Raw genomic sequence first — 22,364 nt, 5'->3', positions numbered from 1 at the left:
TGGGTCTGGGGCAGGGAAATTACAAGGTGAATCTGGAACATCTTGTGCCGCAAAGCAAGAAAATTTTGAAGACTAAGAGGGTCGTGTCAGAAGGATAGAAGAGCTCACTTGAAGGACCTTCCACTGGTCAAACGTGTTAGACGGGACGATCAAGAATAATAAGAGATCATAACACTGAATGTTTTGCTTTTGCTGAAATTGAGAAAAGGGGATAGATGGGGGAGAAGCCTTTTTGTAGAATGTCAGTTAAAGTGTAGAAAGAATGATAAAATTATGAATGAACCATTTTGTGACTCCAATGTGATGAAACATTATCAAAGGTGCTTAGTCATCCTTGCATCATCAATAGGTGCTAAAAGCATCGGGTGAAAGGTTGTTGCCAAGAAGGATATTCACACAGTGTCAAATTGAAGTATCACCCCATAGATGAGGTACAAATTCCCAAAAAAGGAAACTTTAGCAAATTACAGTGAAGACATGTAGCAGTCAACCTTAAACGAGAGGTCAAACCGGACATCACCAAGAAATGGGAAATCTTGACATTAGGTGTCTTCTGGTGAGATGCAGTAGATTAACGTAAACTTCCCTCTGCAATAGTCTTGTCAAAAATGTTTGACCTGTATCTATTCATGAGGATATAGTTAGAAGAATCCAGGATGTAGGATATTCTGCTGGAAAGCCCTTGAAAGCATTCAGTGTCATGAAGAATGGGGTGGGGTGGGGTGGCGGGGGAGGTGAACAAGGCTGGTATGGAATCGGAAGACCACAAAGAGCCAGATGCATACGTGAGCATTGACTGTATCCTGAATTGGGGAGGGGGGCAGGGCGGGATTAGAAGTCAGTGCTTCTTAACTTTGCATAGTAATGGGAAGGGAAATGTATTTTAACATAAAATACAGATTCTGATTCCAATGGTCTCCCAGGTGCTATGGATACTGCTGGTCTGCAGGTCACATTTTTAATAGAAAGGCTGCAGAGGACATAATGTTGGGATAACTGGAAATTTGAGTCTGGAATATCTGTTGTGTGATTTTCCTAAATGTGGTAATGAAGTTGTGGTTTTATAGAATATCCTTTTTCCTGTGAGGTAAGGACTGAAATATTTAGAAGCGCAGATTTACAATGTCTTCCTGTTTTTGTTTTGTTTGTTTTTTTTTTCTTTCGACAGTTTGAAATAAGGCAAGGATTAGAAATACGAGGTTGAACTCTAAGGAATTGGAATTTTTGAAGATCAAAAGGGTCAAAATCTGGCACTTTCCTATGGTGCAACTTCAAAGCATACAGGGGAAGCCAAGAGGATGGTGGGGTTTGACAATAAGTTGGTGAATCTGGGTGTCCCATACACAGATGTGTGTTATACTTACAGGGTAATGGGGGAACACTTAAGCATCTCTGTTGGATCCCATATCTTCTCTTGGTTTACACCCTCATTTTTCAGTAAACCACACTCCAGGAGCTGCTAAGAAAGGATGATGTGGGAGCTAAATCTAGAATCCTTACATGACTGTTAATGTTTAAATTCCACCCTAGTTTGGGTAGGTAGGACATCTAGTTTCAAACCCTCCTGCATATTTAGACCTGTTTTTTTGGAGGGGGTGGTGCATGGTCTGGGAATCGAACCTGGGTCTCCCACGTGAAAGGCGAGCATTCTACCACTGAACCACCCATGCACCTGATATTTAGACTTTTAACACTCCAGCCTTTGCCTCCTATCTCCCTTCCACATCACCTGATGCCTCCAGGTCTCAAGCTTGTTTGGGATCCACAGGATGATTAAGTTTACTTCCCATCAGGGTTCCTCTCTGCAAACACTGGGTTTCAGCTTCCTGTGTACTGCCAAGTCAGGTACCATTTCTGGGCCTGCCTTCCATCTGCCAGAAGGACTTGCATCTCCTCTCTGCCCTTCTTAGCTTTCCCCTGTGTGTTTTGTACTTGTATTACTTAGTATTAATCCATAAACATTGTATCTTTTAAACATTTATATAACTTGACTCAATACTGCATGTATCCTTTCTTGCTGTGTCTTTGAGATTTATCTCTGTTGATATAAATAGATGTAGTTCATTCATCTTAAATACACAGTACACTTGTCTAGTGAAGGACAATTAGGTTGTTTCTACTTTACCATTGTTTCTCACAGTGCTGCAGTAAATATCCTGTGTCAGACACTTGCAAGAGTTTCTCTGGGGGAAAGCAGAAGTAGAATTAATTGCTGGATCAAAAAGTGTGTACATCTTCCATTTTACTAGATGTTAATAAAGGACTCCGCAGTGTGGTTGCAACAATTTATACTCCCTCAAGTGTATGAGAGTTCCTGTTCCTTGTATTAACCAACACTAGATACAACACTAGATATTATCAGACTTTAATTTCTGCCAGTCTGATGATTTTGAAATGGTATCCCTGTTTTAATTTTCATTTCACGATTAGGTATTTGAGTTTAATTCTTTGGCCTAGGAAATCATTGTTTAGCAAAGTTTTTCTGTTTGTTTTTGTTGTTGATTTATGATAGTGTTTGTGAGTTTCAATGTATTTGTGGACAGGTTGAACTTAGTAGTTCTTTAGACCCTAATCTAGGTGTCTGTACTTCTCTGCAATTATACAGTGTTTTGACACTTTTTTAACTTTTCAGAATGCTTGTGAGATAGAGGAGCCAGCAGTCTTATCTTCCACTTTACAGATGAGACTGAAACCTGCGCATTTATGACATGGTTGATGTCACTCAGCTAATTTTGGTGGAATTTGATCTCCTGATGGTTTTCCACCCCTGTCTGGGTACACCCATTTAAAGTTTACTCTTGGTCTCAGTTTCCCTTACCTGGAAAACAAAAGCATTAGATAAGACCTAAGGTCCTTTTCCTTATCAGTGTTTCATGACTCCTTGGTGGCAGAAAGGATATGTGGCCTGCAGTCTTGTCTGGGTAATCTGTCTTTCACTAACTCCTTTGGTCCCATTACCAAGATAACTTAGAGTTACCTGCAGGTAAGGGGGAAGGAGGATGGAACAAACACTACCAAGGTAGTAAAGTGATCCAGTAAAGAGTTCTGTGGAGAACAGTTAAGATCTTCTGTGCCAAGAGACCTAGTCAGTCCCAAGCTTCTTCGTGACCTTCTGACCTGTTAACCTGGACGTGAGCAGGGCATACTTATGCACACACCAGTGATGCAGCATCCTGGCTTTTGCCAGGCACTTGGGAGGGTGGTGCCAGCCAAGAGCTTCCACCACCCCAGGGCTTGAGACTTCTGTCAAGCCATGTCAGAGTGCCACGAGCCAGCTGACATCCATTCTAGATCCACTTAATCTTACAGAGGTTTAGAGAATGCTCTGTTTTGGTGGTGAAGATAGAATAAATCATCATTTGAGGCCTTGTTACTAATAGTGGGGCAGTCATAATTTTTCATCCAAATTGGGGTACTTTTGAGAATAAAAACAATAATTACTCTGGGACAGCAAGTGTGAGCAGGTGCTGTCTTATGCATACCAAGATATCAACTCACCCTACCAGTAAGTCATCCCTTGGTGATAGCTCATGAGTAAGAACTGCCTGCTCTATATCAGGCTGCATGGAAGGCACTTTCAAACAGAGCATCCTATTCCATCTTCGAACAGCCTGTGTATCTCTTATAGGGGCCCCAAGAGGAAAGCAGGACCAAGCTGGAGAGGGGAGGCCTTTCCATTGCTAAGGCCTTGGCTACCCCAGTACAGAGCCAGCAGGGAATGTAATATAGTAACCTAACCTGCAATAGAATTAGGGAGCTGGTGTGTCCCTGCAAGCTGGAGAGGAATGAAACAATAATCTCATTTAAATCTCCAAGGCTCTCTAAAAGCTTTTATGAAGTAGGCCCAAGATCCTTTTGGATCCAGGCCATCTGTCCATTTTTAAAACCAAGACATAGAGATGTATTGCTACTACTTTCAGCATCGCAGTAAGTCAGTATCAGGGCTGTGAGCAAAATCTTCCAGAATTTTGATTGCCCAAAGTGTCTTGTTTCCTACCAACAATATAAACTTGTCAACTGCTGAGAGCCTTCTTATGGGCCACTACCTTAAGCATGAGGCTTGACTGCAAGGACAGATAGCCAGCTGGTGCCTAATCATCCTCATAGGTCTTTTTGTTTTTTGGGGGGGGAGGCGGGGTGCATGGTCCAGGAATCGCATGATCCTCATAGTTGTAAGGAGACTAATGAGGTGGGAACTGAGAGCCCTTCTCATTTTTTAATTTAAAGATTATAAACTTTCTTTCCTGTTGTGGTAGTTATATTCAGGTATCAACTTTGCCAGGTGAAGTTACTTAGTTCTGTTGCTCATTGGTACATGAACCTCATCTGTTGCTCATTACATCTGCAGTCAGCTAGGAGGCATGCCTGCTGCAATGAAAGATGTTTGATTTAATTGGCTGGTGCTTAAATAAGAGTGCTCATGCAACACAGCCCAAGCAACTCAGCATACCTCTTCTCAGCACTCTCAGCTCAGCCCAGGCCTTTGGAGATGCAGAAAGAAATCACCCTGGGGAAAGTTGTCGGAACCCAGAGGCCTGGAGAGAAGGCCAGCAGAGATCGCCCTGTGCCTTCCTGCATAAGAAAGAACTTCAATTGAAAGTTAGCTGCCTTTCCTCTGAAGAACTAATTAAATAAATCCCCTTTTATTGAAAGCCAATCCATCTCTGGCGTGTTGCATTCCGGCAGCTGGCAAACTATAACAACTGTAAAAGCAATTCAAGAAGACCCAGTTAAAGTCAGAATTTAGCCCTGTGCTACCAAATACAACCAAGAAGCAATTAAATACTTAAATTAGGAGCAAAGACTTAAAATGGGAAAGACCCTATTAGGGCTGCAATTCAAACTTAAAAGTGAAAGGGTTTTTGGTTCTCCTTCAGGTCAGTACAGAAAGGATTTGAGATGAATGTACTGTGCTAGGCAGTGACACAATATTGAGTTCTGCTGCAACATGGAGGTTTAACTGGGCAGATAAGCATCAAAGGGAAATGGAGATCTACATATTCTTAGGTAATTGAAAATGTAATGGCAGTGAAACCTTTTTGGAAGAGAAAGAAACTTAACAGAGTTCTATATCAAGATCCATCATTGAGTCTTCGCAGCCTTCCCTCTGCCCCCACCTTTCCCCTAATCCAAAAATACCTTTTGTAGTCTTAATTTGTTGACAAAATGCAGACACTTCCTCCTTTGGGTCTTCAGAACTGACTGAAAAGAGGTAAGCAATATATTGGCAACACCAGTGGACAGGTAGAGCAAAATATTGGATGACAGAATGTTCATCTTTTCCTGTACTAACTAGAAGATTGCAACTGGTTTCCTTGGAGATTTCAGGAATATATGTCCTGTGTCCTTAGATCCTTTACAGATTTGGAATTCAGACTACCTGAGGGTCCTGTAACCACATAGGAAGGCTTTCTTTGTCTGGCTTGAGGGCAGCCAAAACAGATTCCATGTCAATAAAGATGACAGGAGGCAAAGTGTCATGCTGACTTGGCATCTACTCTTCTATGTTCATTCCTTCTCTGTTCTGTGGTCCAAGGTCCTCATTTGTCCCAGAACTGGCTTCGGGGTAGCCTGGGAGATGGTTCTACTGTGAGGGTAGGATGCTTTGGTTGATAATATAACCTAGTCCCAGAACCTTTTTTTGTACTAGACAATATTAACAGTCCGCAGAACTTAAATGGAATATACCTTCAGAAGAGCTAAACCAGTGAGTGCTATAGGGGTTTGGAGAAGAGAGAAGTGAAGAGTCCATTTTACAGCCAGAGATTAGCCTGGGAAAAGAACAGAGGGTTAGAGTAGAACCCAGGTCTACCCAGGAAACCCAGCTGACCTAGACCTGGAAGAACCATCTGCCTATAGCTTCTCCCCTTCAGCCCATACCCTGAAAGAGAGTCTCGTGACTTGCGAGTGCTCGCAGCCTGTTTGGGCCCCCTCTTCTCTATGAAATAAAGTCTTTCTACTCATTCTCCCTGATACTTGAAAAATAACAATAAAGACTTGAGAAATAAAAGGGAAGTGTTCATGTCGACAAGGGGAAGTAAAACAGGCTGCTGTTTCGTGGTGAGAACAGAACCCATGACTGATTTGTTAATCCCACAGCTTTTGGTTTTCATCATTTGCAAGTAGATTATCCAAGTTTTCTGTGATTTGTGGAGTTGAGTAGAGAAAAAGGGAAGATGCCACTAGTGCTTACTAGAGTATAATTGTCTTTTAGATCCCTCCTCTCTGGGAGGGAAAATTTGATTTAATGTTCTTTGGGCTCTCAACAGTCTCAGGACCCTAAAAGTGGAAGAGCCCTTTTGGAGCTTTAAGCTGAGGTTAAAACCCTGGTGTTTTTTTTTTTTTTTTTAATCCAGCCTTTTTCTTCATGATGTGGAGTTATTGGGAATAGGTTTGGTGTGGACTGAAGTGTCTGGCTCAGGCTAAAAGTGGAGGGAAGGAGAGAGAGGAGGAGGGCAAGACCCTCATTTCCTTCTTCCAGTATGCCAGGCGCTATGCTAAGGGCTTCTGCCCACTTTCACCTGGAGAAATGGTTATTATAGCTCCATTTCCCAAATAGTGAAATCGAGGCTTGATGAAGGTCAGTGCTCAAGAGTAGACAGCTAGAATCCTCTTGGCAGGATCCAAATCCAGGCCTCCTGACTCCGCAGTGCTCATTCCAGCACCAGGCTAAGGGTGGCTGGTGACCACATGAGCCCCAACCCCAAAAGCTTTAGGGGAGAAGTGAGGTCTCCCGTAATGCCACAGCCCTGTGCTGGGGCGTACTACAGGGTGCTTGGGGTTGAAAGGAAAAACTTCCTGCACGCTCACCCTGACAGTTCATGGGGCCCCAAACGACAAAGCCCTGGTATGTGGCTGAGGCAGGGCTATGGGAAAGGAGAGGACCTACGGAATCACAGGGGAAAAAGGCCCCTATGTGACGTTCCGATGAGTGCAGAAAGTGTGACTTCTGGGTGAAGGAAAGTGGGCCTGGAAGGTTGCAGGATTTACTCCCTGGAAGTGGTTGTGGCCAACTGTCATTACAGGATCTGAGAACCATTTGGAAAATGGGAGGTGTCTGCATTCTCTGCCACCACAAAAGCAAAAAAAAAAAAAACCAGAGAAATGTTTTTAAAAAAAATCGGGTTGCCATAGAAATGCTCCCATTCTCTAACTGCATATGATTTAGCATCTCAACAGATGGATGTACCCACAGGGCATTTGAGGATACTCTTATTTAACTCTTATTTAAGGAAGGAGGAGCGTGTGGGAGCTCACACCCATGTGAACAGGGGGCGACAGGCCCAGGAGAATCACCTCCTCATCGGAGCTGGAAGAAACCCTCCTTGGGCCTGTCCAGATGAGGTAGGAATATGCCTGGGAAATCTGAGGCAGTCCTGGCAGGCTGCTTCATTAAATAAGAAAAAGCATAAAATGTGAGTATAAGTCACTATGTAACACTAAAAATAAGAAAGGCAAACTTGCTTTTTTGCCCCAGAAGATGGGGTTGCATAATCCTTAGGCAGCAGCTGACACATGGGCACATGAGCCGCAGCCTCCAGGCTGAGTCACTGTAACTGGGAGTTAATTTTTTTAAGCAGCCAGACATCAGCCTCACTGATGGGTAGGGAAAAGATCGGAAATGAAATTGAGGGACTATGAAGATCAGCGCTGTTTTATTAATTTGATGTCTCAAGTTCTCTAGTGACATTAGCTAGCTACCATGCTTGCTAAAAAGCTACAACTTTGAAATGTAGTAACATCTTCATTGTTTGTTTTTTATTAAAAAAATATATATAAAGTGAAAAATGAGTCTCCCTGCCCGGGTTACCTACTATGTTCGTAAATTTTCCTTGCTGTTTTTGCAGGTAGTGACAGGAGCCTACACGGGTATACTAGTTCCTAGGTTCAGACCCCTAGGGCTGAGCTTTTTTGCACTTAACAGCATATCTGGACATTTTTACATGATCAGTACAATATGATTTACTGTGATACATCATTTTGTTTAAATGGCTGCATTGTGTTCTGTTATTTAACCACTTACTATAATGTCATGATTACTTTGTTAGTCACTGAGCTTTGTTTCCAGTCTTTTGCTAATATAAAGAATGTGTTAGTGGTTGATGTAAAAAGTTTTGGCAATAGATGGTGGTAATAGTAGCACAATATTGTGAGCATAATTAGAAGCACTGAATTATATACTGTAATGTGACTGAAAGGGGAAATCTTAGATTGTATATATGTTACTAGGGCAAAAATTTAAAAAAACATCAGACTGCACAACACAGTGAATAGTGAAAACAATGGACTGTCATTAATAATACTATTCTAAAAATATTCATTCATGAATTGTAACAAATGTTCCACACTAATGCAGGAGGTCATAATACGGGAACTCTGTATTTTACGTGTGATTTTTTTTTTGTAAACCTACAACTTCTCTTAATAATTAAATCTTTGCACCTATGTCTTTGCATTGGGGGGGCATTGTATCTGTAGGGCAAAATTCTGAATGCCGATTTGCTGAGCCATTTGTAATTGAATAGGCTGCCGCTCAGCCTCTCTGTGGTTGTACCTACCACTTGTTCTCAGCATCCGTGCCTGGCATCTGTTTCCCCACATCCTAACCACCATGCAGAATTATCAAACAGTCCAGACTTTGCCAACCTGAGATAAGTGTCTCTTGTTTTAATCTCCATTTCCTGAGATTGAGCATCTTTTTATGTCTAAATTGACTAGTTGTAGATCTTTTCTGTAAACTCTGTGTATATGTGCATTCTTTTGCCTTTTTTTCTAAAAAGAAGGCTCTATAAATTAGGTCTCCATCTTAAATATGTCAGTACAATTTTTTTTTCAGTTTGTCTTTTTTAATTTTTTTTAAGAGAAAGCTTTTATTTTTATATACTCAAGCATTTTTCCTTTAGGGTTTGCTCCCTTTTATGTTAATATTAGGTTTTCCTCACTCCAGTATTGTGTTTTAAAAATACAGTTATGTGCTTCATCAGGCTTTCATATTTTTATTTGAAGTCTTGGAGCCATATGGTACTTTTTGTGTGTAAGGAGTCAGGTACAAACAGCCAGTCTTATTTATTTATTATTATTATTGTTTTCAAAATGGATAGCTAGTTGTCTCCAGGACCATCTACTGAAAAAAAAATGGTCATTTCCTCCCCATCTTTACCATGTACATGTAGGAGAAGTTGCTGACTCTTCTTGAAGCAGCAGCACCCCAGCATTTTATAATTTTATAATCTATTTACTATTCCAAGGGCCAGGCCTCTTTTGATGCTCTTTTCCAGAATTGTCTGCCATCCCCACACATTTATTCTTCCCAGATGAATTGTTTTTGAGCCTTTTGTTTACATTTCCTCTCAAATGCCACTCACTGTGTGCCAGGAGCATCCTGTTGAGTCCTGTCCTAGAAGCCTCCCGACAGTGCTGGGAGGAGGTGGCTTCGTGGTGTGTGTGTGTGTGTGTGTGTGTGTGTGTGTGTGTGTGTACGTGTGTACGTGTGTACGTGTGTACGTGTACCTGGCGATGGGGCCACAGATCCCCACTGGCCAAGTAGGGTGAGTCAGGTGCCGAGCTGGGAGGAGGTGGCTTCGTGGTGTGTGTGTGTGTGTGTGTGTGTGTGTGTGTACGTGTACGTGTGTACGTGTGTACGTGTACCTGGCGATGGGGCCACAGATCCCCACTGGCCAAGTAGGGTGAGTCAGGTGCCGAGCTGGAAGTGACTGGGCTCCTGACTGGGAAGGCTTTCCCAGATCAAAAGGCAGGGGTGTCCACGTTTTGGTTTCCCTTCTCACAAACCCCCTCCCTGAGCCCCAGGCAGAGCCCTCGGCTGACTGGAAAAACAAGGAGACAGTCCCGGGAGAGCTGTTGCCACTGGACAAACCAGCTCCACTTCTCTAGTCTGGACTGGGATTAGTACAAGCCTGGTTCATGTCTGGTTTATATTGAAAATACGGCCCATGGAATTTATCTTTTAACTTTTCCTATCCAGTTGGTTCTCAACTTAGGGCATAGTTCCAGTAGAAGGACTGTTTTGCCTCTGGGAGTACGAACTTGGGGAACATCTCTAAAACTTTGTTCTACACATCCTTGAAGGGGCAGTATAAAAAGCACAAAAATGGCACTGGGCTCTGAAGTTTTACTCTGAAGATCTGGGTTTGTTCATCTGTTTAGAATGTATGTACTTATAGTGCCTCTGCCCAAGCCTTATGGTTATGGTGGGAGGAGAGCCAGGCCCCGTCCTCAAACTCAAAAGTGGGTAACAAGACATCAACCACTGCAGTTTCAGACTGAGCTTGGCCCTGGCTTTACTACAACAGTCTCGTGATCTCGGGCAAGTTGCTTTACCTCCAAGTCTACAGTACTCTTAAAAAAAAATGAAAGTAATAATTAACAGTAATAAATAATTTGTTAATTGGAAATTTGGAGTTGAAAGGAATAAGATCAGCTGCACAGTCACAAGATTTGGTATAATTCTTTTTTTTTTGCATGGGCAGGCACTGGGAAACAAACCCGGGTCTCTATCATGGCAGGTGAGAACTCTGCCTGCTGAGCCACTGTGGCCCACCCAATATAATTCTTAATATGCCCAAGAGTACTCAATAAGGGCTTATCAAACTCAATAAAGAAAGGCAAACCAATCAGTTACCTTTCTTTTTACTGTTAATTCCTTAGAGAATTGCAGGTTCCCAGCCACCGACCCAACCCCCAATTTTTCCATCTTATTTTATTTTTTAAGAAACTTTTTATTCTGAACTAACTTCAAATTTACAAGGCAGTTGAAAAAAAGAAAATACAAACTCTATCCAGAGAACTCCAATATATCCCCATCCAAATACCCAGATCCACCCACTTTTAGCATTTTGTGACATTTGCCATAAAAATCGTCCTATTTATCTTTCTATTTTATCTATTTTCTAAACATTTGCAAGTAAATTATATACATCATACTCCTTAAAAACTTAATACTGCTGTGTACATTTCTTAAGAACAAGGATATTCACTTAGGTAACCACCTTTAGCACAGTTATCAAGTTCAAGAAATTTAACATTGAGACAAAGCTGTAAGTCTATGATCTTTTTTTCATGTCTCGATAATGTCCTTTTGGTTTCTGACCCTTGAGTTTACCTGGCAGACAGCGAATATAGGAACATTGATGTGCCTTGTCTTGAACCTGGTTGTTTTTTTTTTTTTGGTCCTGGATTACTTCAGCCTAAGAAGCATTGTTTCCTCAGTGCATTGAGTTTTCCCAGCCAAGAAATGAGTTTTCCGGTCTATGAAATGGGCTAGTCTGTACCTGCCAGGTGTGTGGCCTGTGGGCGCCTGCAGCTGTGCAGTACGGAGGTGGAGTGTGAAATGGGATTGCCTAAGTCTCGGTTACCATTGATTTGTCCTTGGACAAAGTGTTCAGCCTCTGCGTCCTTAAGTTTCTCCATCTGTAAAATGAGGTTAAAAATACTTTTCAGGATTTTAGGAGCATTAAAATGTGCTGAGTTGGCTGGTACCTAATATCCAGCAAATGTAAATTCACTCCTCCTGCTGTTAGGCTTTATTCTGTTATTTATGTATGTATCCTTATTTATTCTTTTTCCTGGAGAGAGAGTGGATGGAGAGATGTTGAGGCAAATGGGCATCTAGAGAAAGACTACCTCTGGGAAAAAAGTGGCTTAATGAAAATTGGAGCCTAGATTGTAAATTCCTACAGTAGCCACACCTAGTTTGAAGTTGTATTTTTCTAGACTATGAGACTCTGAGCTGTATATGTATAAGCTGATATTTCCCTGAAACTTTGAGTACCTCTGTGATACCTAAGACTCAGAGCTGGAGTTCTGCAGCTCTGAAAGTCAGCATTGCTACATGCAAAAACAGTTACAGTAACAGAAAATGAGATGAGGCTTCAATGAGAGATAAAAAATGAAGCCGATCTGGCTGGGACTAAGATAAATTAGAATGCAAGATAAAAGGTGGTTGTGTATGTACTCTAGAGCTTCACCTTCTGTGTGAGACCAAAGGCAGAGAGGTCTGTCTTATGTAGAACCTGAATTTTCTTTAACACATAATCTAAATCAGCCTGGCTGGATAGCTCATTTAAACGACTCAAACATATGGAGCCCAGAGTAGGAACCAGGCCTTGTAATTCTGTATAACTTAACGTGATTCCTGGATACATCTCATACTGTGGTAGGCTGGTGATGAAAAAGTATTGGTAAACTCTGAAATCTGTTGTATAACTAATTGCTGGGATGTGCTTTGAAATTTATTGCTTTTTTGTATATACATTATTGTGCTGGTTTGAAAGGATGTATGCCCCCTAAGAAAAGCCAGGTTTTAATATAAAACCCATTTCCTAAAGGTAGAATAATCCCTATTCAATACTGTATGTTTGAAACTGTAATCAGATCATCTCCCTGAATGATGGGATTTAGTCAAGAGTGGTTGTTAAACTGGATTAAGGGACGACATGTCTCCACCCATTTGGGTGGGTCTTGATTGGTTTATTGGAGTCCTATAAAAGAGGAAATATTTTGGAGAATGAGAGATTCAGAGAGATTCAGAGAGAGCAGAGAATGCTGCAGCACCACGAAGCAGAGAGTCCACCAGCCAGTGACCTTTGGAGATGAAGAAGGAAAACGCCTCCCGGGGAGCTTCATGAAATAGGAAGCCAGGAGATGAAGCTAGCAGATGATGCTGTGTTCACCATGTGCCCTTCCAGCTGAGAGAGAAGCCCTGACTGTTTGCCATGTGCCTTCTCACTTGAGAGAGAAACCCTGAACTTCATCGGCCTTCTTGAACCAAGGTATCTTTTCCCTGGATGCCTTTGATTGGACATTTCTATAGACTTGTTTTAATTGGGACATTTTCTCGGCCTTAGAACTGTAGACTAGCAACTCATTAAATTCTCCCTTTTAAAAAGCCATTCCGTTTCTGGTATATTGCATTCCGGCAGCTAGCAAACTAGAACAGTTATTTTTCACAAAAAAGGAAAAAAGTCGATTGTGATGATTTAAAAAATGGAATTCAAAACTTATTTCCTAGAATGTTTCATATTTCCCACTTTAACAGCCCATATTAATTTTTAGTTAATAAAAACTAAAGAATCGGGCGGGCCGCGGTGGCTCAGCGGGCAAAATGCTTGCCTGCCATGCCGGAGGACCTCGGTTCGATTCCCGGCCCCAGCCCATGTAAAAAACAAACAAACAAACAAACAAAATACAATAAAACAAGAAAATGTTTAAAGATGTTTCCCTTTCTTCCTTCCTTCCTTCCTTCTCTCTGTCTTTCCTTCCTTTCCTCCCTCTTTAAAAAAAAAAAAAAAAAAAAAAAAAACTAAAGAATCAAAAAAAAAAAAAGTATTGGTAGAGTCCCCTGAGGAACTAAAGAAAAGAAAGAATGGCACTATTAAACTTTCCCATCTGGGAAACCCCTGGTACCCTCTCAAACACTGGGGACTCCCAAGAATATAGGCTAAGCCCTTCATTTTAAGCCCTGCCCTTATGAAGCTCATTTCTGTAGTGGAGAAACTAAGACTACCCATAGCAAGGCCTAAGAGTTGCTTCCAGGAAACCTCCTTTGTTGCTCATATGTGGTCTCTCTCTCTCTCTCTCTCTCTCTCTCTCTCTCTCTCTCCCTCTCCCCCTCCCTCTCCCTCCTCCCCCCCCCCACCCCAGCTCTGCAAAAAATACCCTCCACCCTATGCGGGGCATGACATTCAGGGGTGAAAGTCTCCCTTACAACATGGGACACGATTCCCGGGGATGAGTCCCTGGCACTAGGGGATCAACAGTGCCTTCTTGACCAAAGAGGAAAAGAACTGTAATAAACTAAGGTATCAGTGGCTAAGACAGTACAAGTAAAATTGAGAGGATATTCTGGAGGCTGTTCTGAGGCATGCTTGCTAAGTATTGCTGACTGCCTTGGTTTGCCAGACCCCAACCAACATCATTCCTCTTAAGTCTTAAGAGCACCTAGCGGTCGGAGACTGTAAACTTTCATGCACCAAGTGTACTTTCTTTAAACCTATAACCTCCAGAGGGTTCCTAGGCCAGATAAATTATGAAATACAGAGAAGCCAGCAGCTTCAAGACTATCAACTAATTACATCTCCCTATAGTTTATTGTTGACACCCTTTCAACATGAAAAAGTCACAATGGGCATTCCCTAAGGATCCCTATGGAGTGGGAGAATTAAAGCAGAAGGCGGAGTTATAATGGAGAAAATAATAGAATTTAACAAATGAGTATGACTGCTGAATCAATATATTGATATTTCTTTTAGCCTCCAGTGTTTTGGAACAGCTAGAAGGACAAATCTGAAATAGTGGAATGGTAACTCATAACAAACTCTGAAATCTGTTCTGTAACTACTTGTTAAAAAGTACTTTGAAAATAATTGCTTTTTCTTTCTTAAATGGCTTACTGAGGAAGGACAGGAAGAATTTATTTTCAAGAAGTTTTCATGTGGAGCCAGTGCTGATCCTGGAAGTTAGACTGGTTGATGGTCAGGCCTGACAAGCTGAATGAAAGGCTCATCCTGTGTGCCAGCCCCCCTACCTCCTCTCTCTGTGATCTCTAGCAGGATCCATCCTCTTTCTGCCTTGTTCCTTCATCTGTCAAATGAGGAAGTGGGCTGGTGATCTCAGAGCCTTGGTCCAGCTCCAATGACACATGTGTTCCCAAGAGCCCTGACAGGGACCTGGTGGGGGCCTCTGATGGAGCAGTGACTGTCAGGCACCCGGGGAGTGAAGATGCTGTGCTGATGCATGATTTACACGAGGGATAGTGCTCTGTCCCTGGGCTGGCAAGGCCTGCTCCAGACGCCGGCTCCAATCACAGTGAGCACTGGCACTCTGGAGGAGGCTGCAGGCTGGTGCCCGGGCTCCACTCGAGGCCAGATCCCACTCCAGGCCAGCCTTGAGCAGTTGCTCCTGCTGCTTTACTTTTGGGAATCTCTAAGGCTCTGCAGAGGGAAATTGGAGCAACGAAATATTGAGAGTAAGGGTGGGAGGGAACTGGCATTTGCTCACATGTCATGAGCCCTTGTGCAGGACCCTTCCACGTAAAGTGCATGGTTCAGCCATCACATGAGTTGGTGTCCTTTCATTATACAGATGAGTCATCTGGAGTTCATGAAATAAGGGTCACCCAAGTCCCATAAAACCAGTTGCATCTGCATGACACCTATAATCTTTCTGTATTCTCTATACACTGCTGTATCCCAGTATTCCAGTGTGTAGAGTCTCTCATACTTTGTATTCAGAGTATGAGAGACTCACCACATGGGTTCTTAATTTTTTTTACAGGCTTTGGTTTCTAGTCCCATGCAGGGAAGGAAAGAGGTTCAGAGATGAAGTTCTTTCCTAAATCTTAAGGATAGGAGAGGCCAGCCCTCAGCCAGGGCTCCATGTTCTGATTCTCTGGGTTGTTCTACCACCTGGCCGCCTGAGCACCTCCCCCAGCCCTGTCCCTTATGTCCCTGATTTGTTGGGATGTTTGCCCTCTATTTCTGGAGGCAGATTTTAGCAGGTCTGTTAACTGAGTAAACTGTACCTGGTTTAGGAGGTCCTGGTTATAAACCCTTCCTGGGTCTGGGCTGGGCCACTGCTTAGAAAAAGAAGTGTGTATATGCTTTGCTATATATAAAATATAGGAAAGTCCAGTGCAACAGTAGGAGGCCCGTGATTGCAAAAGCCTTGGGAACAAATTCATCCCGCTATGGTGGAAATGTATCCAGAATAGCTACTGTAGGGAGTGAAGCCAAGATGCCTCAGCTGTTAAGCCACCCAGGCAGGGCCCTGCACGGAGAGCCCAAAATGGCTCAGAAGCACAACAGCTCTGTTGCTTGCTGCTAGGGAGCTTTTGTAGGCTGCAGGGCTGGAGATGGGCCTCCATAGACTGGGACCCCCAAGACCCAGGAAAGTTTCTGACTGTTGTCAACAGGAAAAATGCCAGGTCCATTTGCAGTTCGGGGCAGCCAAGTTTGGGTAGTATAATAGTTTGCTAAAGCTGCCAGAATGCAATATACCAGAAAGGGAATGGCTTTTTTTTTTTTTTTTTTTTTTTGGTGTGCTGTATGGTGGGGGTCACATTTCATTTTTTTTCCATGTGACTATCCCGTTACAGGAGGTGCACGGGCCGGAAATTGAACCTGGGTCTCCTGCATGGCAGGCAAGAATCCTACCACTGAACTACCTTGCGCCCCTTGGAATGACTTTTTAAAAAGGGATTTATTATGTTACAAGTTTATAGTAACTAAGGCATCCAGAGAAAGGTACCTTAACTTCAAAGAAAGACCCATGTGAAAAACTTCCCATATCTTTCACATGGGAAGGCGTGTGGCTGGTGTTTGTTGGTCTTTGTTCCTGGTTTGTTACTTCCAGCTTCTGATGCCAGTGGTTCCCTCTCTAAGCACCTGTGGGCCTTCACTTAGCTCCTTCGGGACACAGTTTTGAGTTCTGGCTTGCTTAGCATCTCATGGAAAGCCATGTGGTGTTACCTGCTGGGCTCTGCCTGTGTCTCGGGACCTGCTGTCTCTGTCGGCTCTCCAGGCATCTCCAAACATCTGTGTCTCTGTCAGCTCTGAAGCAGCTGCTTTCAAAGCATCTGCATCTGAGGTTTCTCCAAAACGTCTCCCCTTTTAAAGGACTCTAGTAAACTAATTGAGACCCATCTCACTTGGGTGGAATCACATCTCCATTGAATCAAAAGGCCACAGCCACAATTGGGAGTGTCACATCTCCATGGAAATGATCTAATCAAAGTTTCCACCTTAGACAATAGGTCTGGCCTCACAAGATAGAATTAGGAAAGAAACCAGCTGGGATACATAATGTCAAACTAGCACAGGTGGGGAGCTGCGTGCCCGTGTCTGCAGGGGTCTGTTGTGGCCGAGGGGCAGCTGCTCCTGCTCTGCCCTCACCTGAAGAAGCCCAGCTGCCCCACCTGGGAGTGTGTGCTCCCAGAAGGCCTTGCCATCCTGCTGTGGACTCGAGAATACACTGCATTTTTCAAAGTCTGGAGGTGGCAAATGTGCTGTGTGGCAAGTTTTTCAGTTGCCCAAGAGGGGCTGCTCAGCTCTGAGTGGTAGTGCTGGAGACTCAGTCTCCAAGAAGGCAGAAGTAGGGTTGCTGTGGTTGCAGCACCCCCGGCTTGGGTTTCTCTCTCAGCCGTCAGCTTTCTTAGCAATAGCATGGAGGGGAGGCTACACACGATCTTAGGTGCCATGGGCATGGGCTTCTGGACCAGAATGGGTGCTCCCTGGGCACCTGGGTCCTTGAGGGCTCTCTGCTGACCCACTTAGGTTTAATAGACAAGGAAACTGAGGCCCCAGAGGGCCAGCAGACTTGCATAAGGGGGCAGTGGTAGAGCAGGATGAGAACATGAGTCTTTCAGCAAATGTGTCATGTGGTTGTTCCTGGCACTGAGATGGTGCCTTTGGGTCGCAAGTTTTACCCGAGTGAAGGAGAAGTGTCCTGATGGTCTTGTGTCCTTTCTTTTCTAGGTAAATCCAGGACCTAATGTGCAAAATGTGGCAGCCTGTGGCCGCCCTCTGCTGCCTGGTGGTGCTCACTGGTGCCTGGAGCACCCCGCACTTCGAACCCCTGTCAGAGGAGCTGGTCTCCTATGTTAACAAACGGAACACGACGTGGCAGGTGGGTTGTGGGACATTGCTTTTGTTCATCCCATCTGCAAGTCTGTCTGTCCACTCTGATTCCTGAGTTGGCTTCAGCTGTGGCCTGCAGCACATTCCTCCCTGAAAAGTTGGAAAATGGCATTGACCCAGTCCTGAAGGCTCAAGCCCATGCACCTCCCACACGCCACACCCCATCCCTGTCCCCTCCCCTCAGGAATAAATGAGCTGCAGCTGTGTTCACAGCCTGGTAGATTCTGGAAAGTACCACAGCAGAGTTAGGTGTGATGACTTATCAATACTAGCTCTTCCTTGTTTCTGCCCAAGACTGAGGCCTGGGACTGTAGGGACCAAGAAATATGATGTGTTCTGGGTCGGGGAGGTTTCTCTTGTTGTTAGCAAATGGTAGCAGGTCATAGAAGACGCCACTGGTTGAGAGCTGAACGCACACCGATGAGGTCTCTGGGCTGGCCTGAGGTCAGGCTGGCTCTGGGCTCCCCTGCAGGGAGTTCCTGTCCCTCCTGCTGGCCTTCGCCGGGTCAGATGTTATGTGTGGGCAGCATTTCCCTTCGACTGGTGGGTGACCACTGCAGGGTTCTTTTCCAGGCTGGGCACAATTTCCGCAATGCAGATATGAGCTATGTGAAGAGGCTGTGTGGCACCATCCTGGAGGGACCCAAGCTGCCCCAGAGGTAGGTGCCCTGTTCTGTCTGAAACACTGTAATGGCAACAGCAGGGCTTTCTTGGGGGGCAGTGGGAAAGCAGAAAGAGAAACTCCACAAAGCTACAGAGACTCTACTTGAGGTCCAGGCCCCAGCCTAGAATGCTAGTCTTTCCACCCTGCTTCTCTAGGGTGTGTGAGGGCCCAGCAGGAAGAGCCCAGGTGTGGCAGGTGAGGACTGGGTCTGGAAGATCTGGATGGAGTCAATCTTGGATAATTTAAGAAAAACCATAAGCTCTGTCATCAGTATTTCATTTTTACAGGAACTCTATAATGGACATTTTCATGTAGATAAAAAAAAGTTGGGAAAGAAATGTATAAAATCCCAAGTTGTGTTGAGCCGTAAATTATGGTTTGTGTTTTATAAAATTCCAAGGGAGAAATACCCTGTGGATTTCTCTTTTGCATGTCTTTTCTTGTGCCTCACTTCCATCCTAAGCGATGACCCAGGCCAGTGTCAGCTAGCTGTCCTTATGCTCTATGGCCTTTGCAGGGTTGGGGAGAGGAGAGGGAGTTGTAAGGTGAGTAGTGGTAATGAAGACCTTCCTTTGGCCCATTCCAGGGTTGGATTGGCTGAGGATATGAATCTACCTGAAAGCTTTGATGCCCGAGAACAGTGGCCAAACTGTCCGACCATCAGAGAGATCAGAGACCAGGGTTCCTGTGGCTCTTGCTGGGTAAGACCCTGCTGGCTGAGGAGGGGATCTGGAGGGAGCTTCTGGGGGAGTGGCCATGGAGTCTGGAGCAGGGCCAGCTGTCATTGGACAACTTAGGTTAACTTTCTAAGTTCATTTCCATCAACAGAAAAATAATAATGATCCCTATGGTCATGAAGTTGTTAGATTAGGTGGGAGAATAGAAGTGAAGGGTTTTGTGGATTGTAAGAACCATTAGTATTAATTAAACTCTTTTCATTTATCTCTTTGACACTAACTCCCAGTTCATCATTAGCTCTGACCCCTACCCTGCTCAGTCAAGAATTGTCCCATCCATATCAACAAGCATTCAATGTAAAAATAACCCCTTCCCTCCAACTAAAAAAAAAGAAAGAAAGAAAGAGAAATTAAGTGACTTGGGAGAGGCTTGGAGTGGATTGGCTTCTTGCTCTAAAGCCAAGTTTGGTCCCCAGAATCCTAACCTGATATTGAGAGAGGAGACACCAAGAAGGTCTGTGATGTGGCCTCTCTGGTCCTGCATAATGCCCGCTGGAGAGCATGTTCGCTGTCCTCTCATGAGGATGACAGTGGCCTTTTCACCTGCAGGCATTTGGGGCAGTGGAAGCCATCTCTGACCGGATCTGCATTCACACCAATGGGAATGTCAACGTGGAGGTGTCTGCAGAGGACATGCTCAGTTGTTGTGGCCTGGCGTGTGGGAACGGGTGAGTCTGAGGCAGTGCCTCCTGTTCAGAAAGGCCTGGGGACCACTAGAAATAGCACTAAGAGGCTGTTAGGTCCAGGCCTCTGTAGTTGGAGAGCATGTGGGAAATGACCGATGTGGGGAAAGTTACTCTTTCCCTTTAAGAACCTAATTGCCTCTTCTAGTTGGAAGATGTATCCTTTGCTGAGACAGTATGGAGACTTGGGGGGCTCTGGAAGCAAGCCCTAGAAAAGCTGCTGCTTTCTGGGAGGTACCTAAAATCTGGGCTGGCCCCTCAGAGCTGCGTGTGGGTGGTGGATCCTGGGAAACAGATGAGTCTAATTTTTGTCAGTACTTGTTCTCTTTCCTTGCTTAGGGAAATGTAATAGCCTCTAGGACTGTTTCCTTATGTATAATTAAGGATAATGTGTCCCCAAATTGGTCATACAGAAGTAAATCCCTACCTCTTGTCTGCCTCTGCTTATGTCTGGCCTTGGTTCTAGAACTGTGGTCCTCAATCTTGGCTGCAGATTAGAAATACCTGGAAAGTATGTGAGTCTGTCCACTCCAGGTTCTCAGTAGGTGGGGGTGGAAGCTTGGATGAGCTCCTGGAAGAAGGGAATGTCTAGGAGAGATTGAATTGGTGATTTATTGGTGTTGGGCCAGTTTCTGAAGGCAGTGGTTGATTTGGAGCCTTAGAGACCAGGCAGCAGTCAGGGAAGTAGTTAGAGTTTTTCTCACAATGAATTTCATGAGTGGTTTTTTCCTCAGCTGTAATGGGGGCTTTCCTGCCGCAGCTTGGAACTTCTGGACCAAGAAAGGCCTGGTTTCTGGTGGCCTCTACAACTCCCATGTAGGTAAGTGTCTTCAACCCACATTGGAGCACATGGATTTATTTCATAAGCAGTGACTATAATGGGTTCATTTTCCATTAATAAAGCCTTGTACAGTGAGGGTTGGGCAGGAATGCTGGGCTAACAGAAGGTAGAAAGACTAATCCTTTCTGTGGCAGGAGTCTCAGCAGGTAGAAGAGCAGTGCAGACTAAAGGGTAATTAATTTTCCTAATATTCATGCTCTCACTTGCCCCAGCTCTACTGCCTGGCCTGTGGGGCCTGTCTCTGGGTGGCTGTAGGCTGACGTCCTCCACTTTTTGTTTGTTTGGTCCCAACAGGCTGCAGACCCTACTCCATCCCTCCATGTGAACACCACGTCAATGGCTCCCGGCCCCAGTGCAAGGGAGAGGGAGAGACTCCCAAGTGCAGCAAGTCCTGTGAGCCCGGCTATAGCCCGACCTACAAAGAAGACAAGCATTACGGTAAGACGGGACCTGGGCAGTGGGGCTCCCTGAGGCCCGTGAGTCTGCTGCTTTAGGCCAAAGCAAGAGACCAGGGCAAGTGAGCACTGAGGAGGTGTCCGTCCTCAGTGTGGAAAGGTTGTGCTGCTCTCGCCAGAGGGAGCCACAAACTTCACCTTTCTTGCCTGTCCCCATCCTGAATTCGATCTGAGGAATGTTCTCTTAGAACCACAGAACTTCAGAGTGAAAAGGGACCAAACCCCTCATTTGATGAGGGAGTCCTCTGCCCCAGAATATGTTTGGGGTGCCTCTTTGGCCTCCTGGAACCTCACACCTACTGTGGTTCCTTCCCACCATGGAGCCTCTGAAGATGTGCTCCCTCCCACTTTTTTTTTTTTTTTGATTTGTCGTTACCTTTTATGCATTTGCCTTTTAGATATTGTGGGGAGTAAAAAGTGGAGTTAGAAATCAGAAATACAATTGTATTGGTATTTATATTTATCCATGTCATTACCTTTACTGGAGAGCTTTTTATATCTTCATGTGACCTCAGTCGATTGTCTAGTGTCTTTAAGCATTTGCTGTAGGGCAATTCTAGTTGTGACAAACTTCCTCGACTTTTCTTTATCTGGGGATGTCTTAATTCTTCCCTCATTTTTGAAAGACAGTTTTGCCAGAGATAGCCTCTCCCACTTCTAAACATCCTTTAGATTCAGCTTAGTCATTCTCCATCATATTCCTTCAGGGAAGCCCTCCCTGACTCCTGTGGTTAGGCAAATCCCCTTAAATGTATAATCCTTTCCTGCAGGCCCGCAGTAAAATCAGTGAATGACTTGAGTGCATGATGGAACCGAGGAGGCATGCCTTACCCAACTTGACTTGTTGGCTTTTCCAGGCTACAGTTCCTACAGCGTCCCTTCTAGTGAGGAGGAGATCATGGCTGAGATCTATAAAAATGGCCCCGTGGAAGGAGCCTTCACTGTGTATGAAGACTTCCTGGCATACAAGTCTGGTATGTATTGATGCCTGAAGGCAGCTGGGACGTTTTAAGCTCAGGTGCCAAGATGGATTTAGGTGGCCAACAGGAAACGTTATCAGACCCATTGTTTGGGGGGAAGCAGGGAAGGGAAGAGCTATACCAGACATCTCTTCGCTTGGGTTTCCTTGTCCCCTTGAATGTCAGTCAGCATCTGACCCTGATGGTCTTTATAATCGCTACTCTCACCAGTTTAGGTCCCTGCTCTTGCCTCTTGCTCCCATTTGTATCTTCTGCATATGTATTCCAGATATGCTGTCCAATGCTTTTTCTACTTTGCCAATTCCTACTCACCCCTTATAGCCAAGCTTGATTATCTTCTCTGTGGAGCCTTT

The 22,364-nt window shown here is 44.3% G+C and overlaps 1 protein-coding gene across 1 annotated transcript in view; it reads left to right on the top strand.

Moving 5' to 3' along the window:
• CTSB (cathepsin B) overlaps positions 1-22,364 on the top strand; it is a 28,461-nt gene that overhangs the window by 3,101 nt on the left and 2,996 nt on the right. Inside the window, exons 2-8 of the mRNA XM_077152979.1 lie at positions 17,490-17,640; positions 18,225-18,310; positions 18,902-19,016; positions 19,602-19,720; positions 20,470-20,555; positions 20,871-21,014; positions 21,889-22,005. Of these exons, the coding sequence (XP_077009094.1) occupies positions 17,506-17,640; positions 18,225-18,310; positions 18,902-19,016; positions 19,602-19,720; positions 20,470-20,555; positions 20,871-21,014; positions 21,889-22,005 (802 nt within the window). The 5' untranslated portion in view covers positions 17,490-17,505. The remainder of the gene's footprint in view (positions 1-17,489; positions 17,641-18,224; positions 18,311-18,901; positions 19,017-19,601; positions 19,721-20,469; positions 20,556-20,870; positions 21,015-21,888; positions 22,006-22,364) is intronic.

The sequence above is a fragment of the Tamandua tetradactyla genome, chromosome 3, assembly GCF_023851605.1.
Source record: "Tamandua tetradactyla isolate mTamTet1 chromosome 3, mTamTet1.pri, whole genome shotgun sequence".
Lineage (NCBI taxonomy): Eukaryota > Metazoa > Chordata > Mammalia > Pilosa > Myrmecophagidae > Tamandua > Tamandua tetradactyla.
Note: the sequence above shows the minus strand (reverse complement) of the source record. Positions and strands in the feature narration are given on the sequence as shown.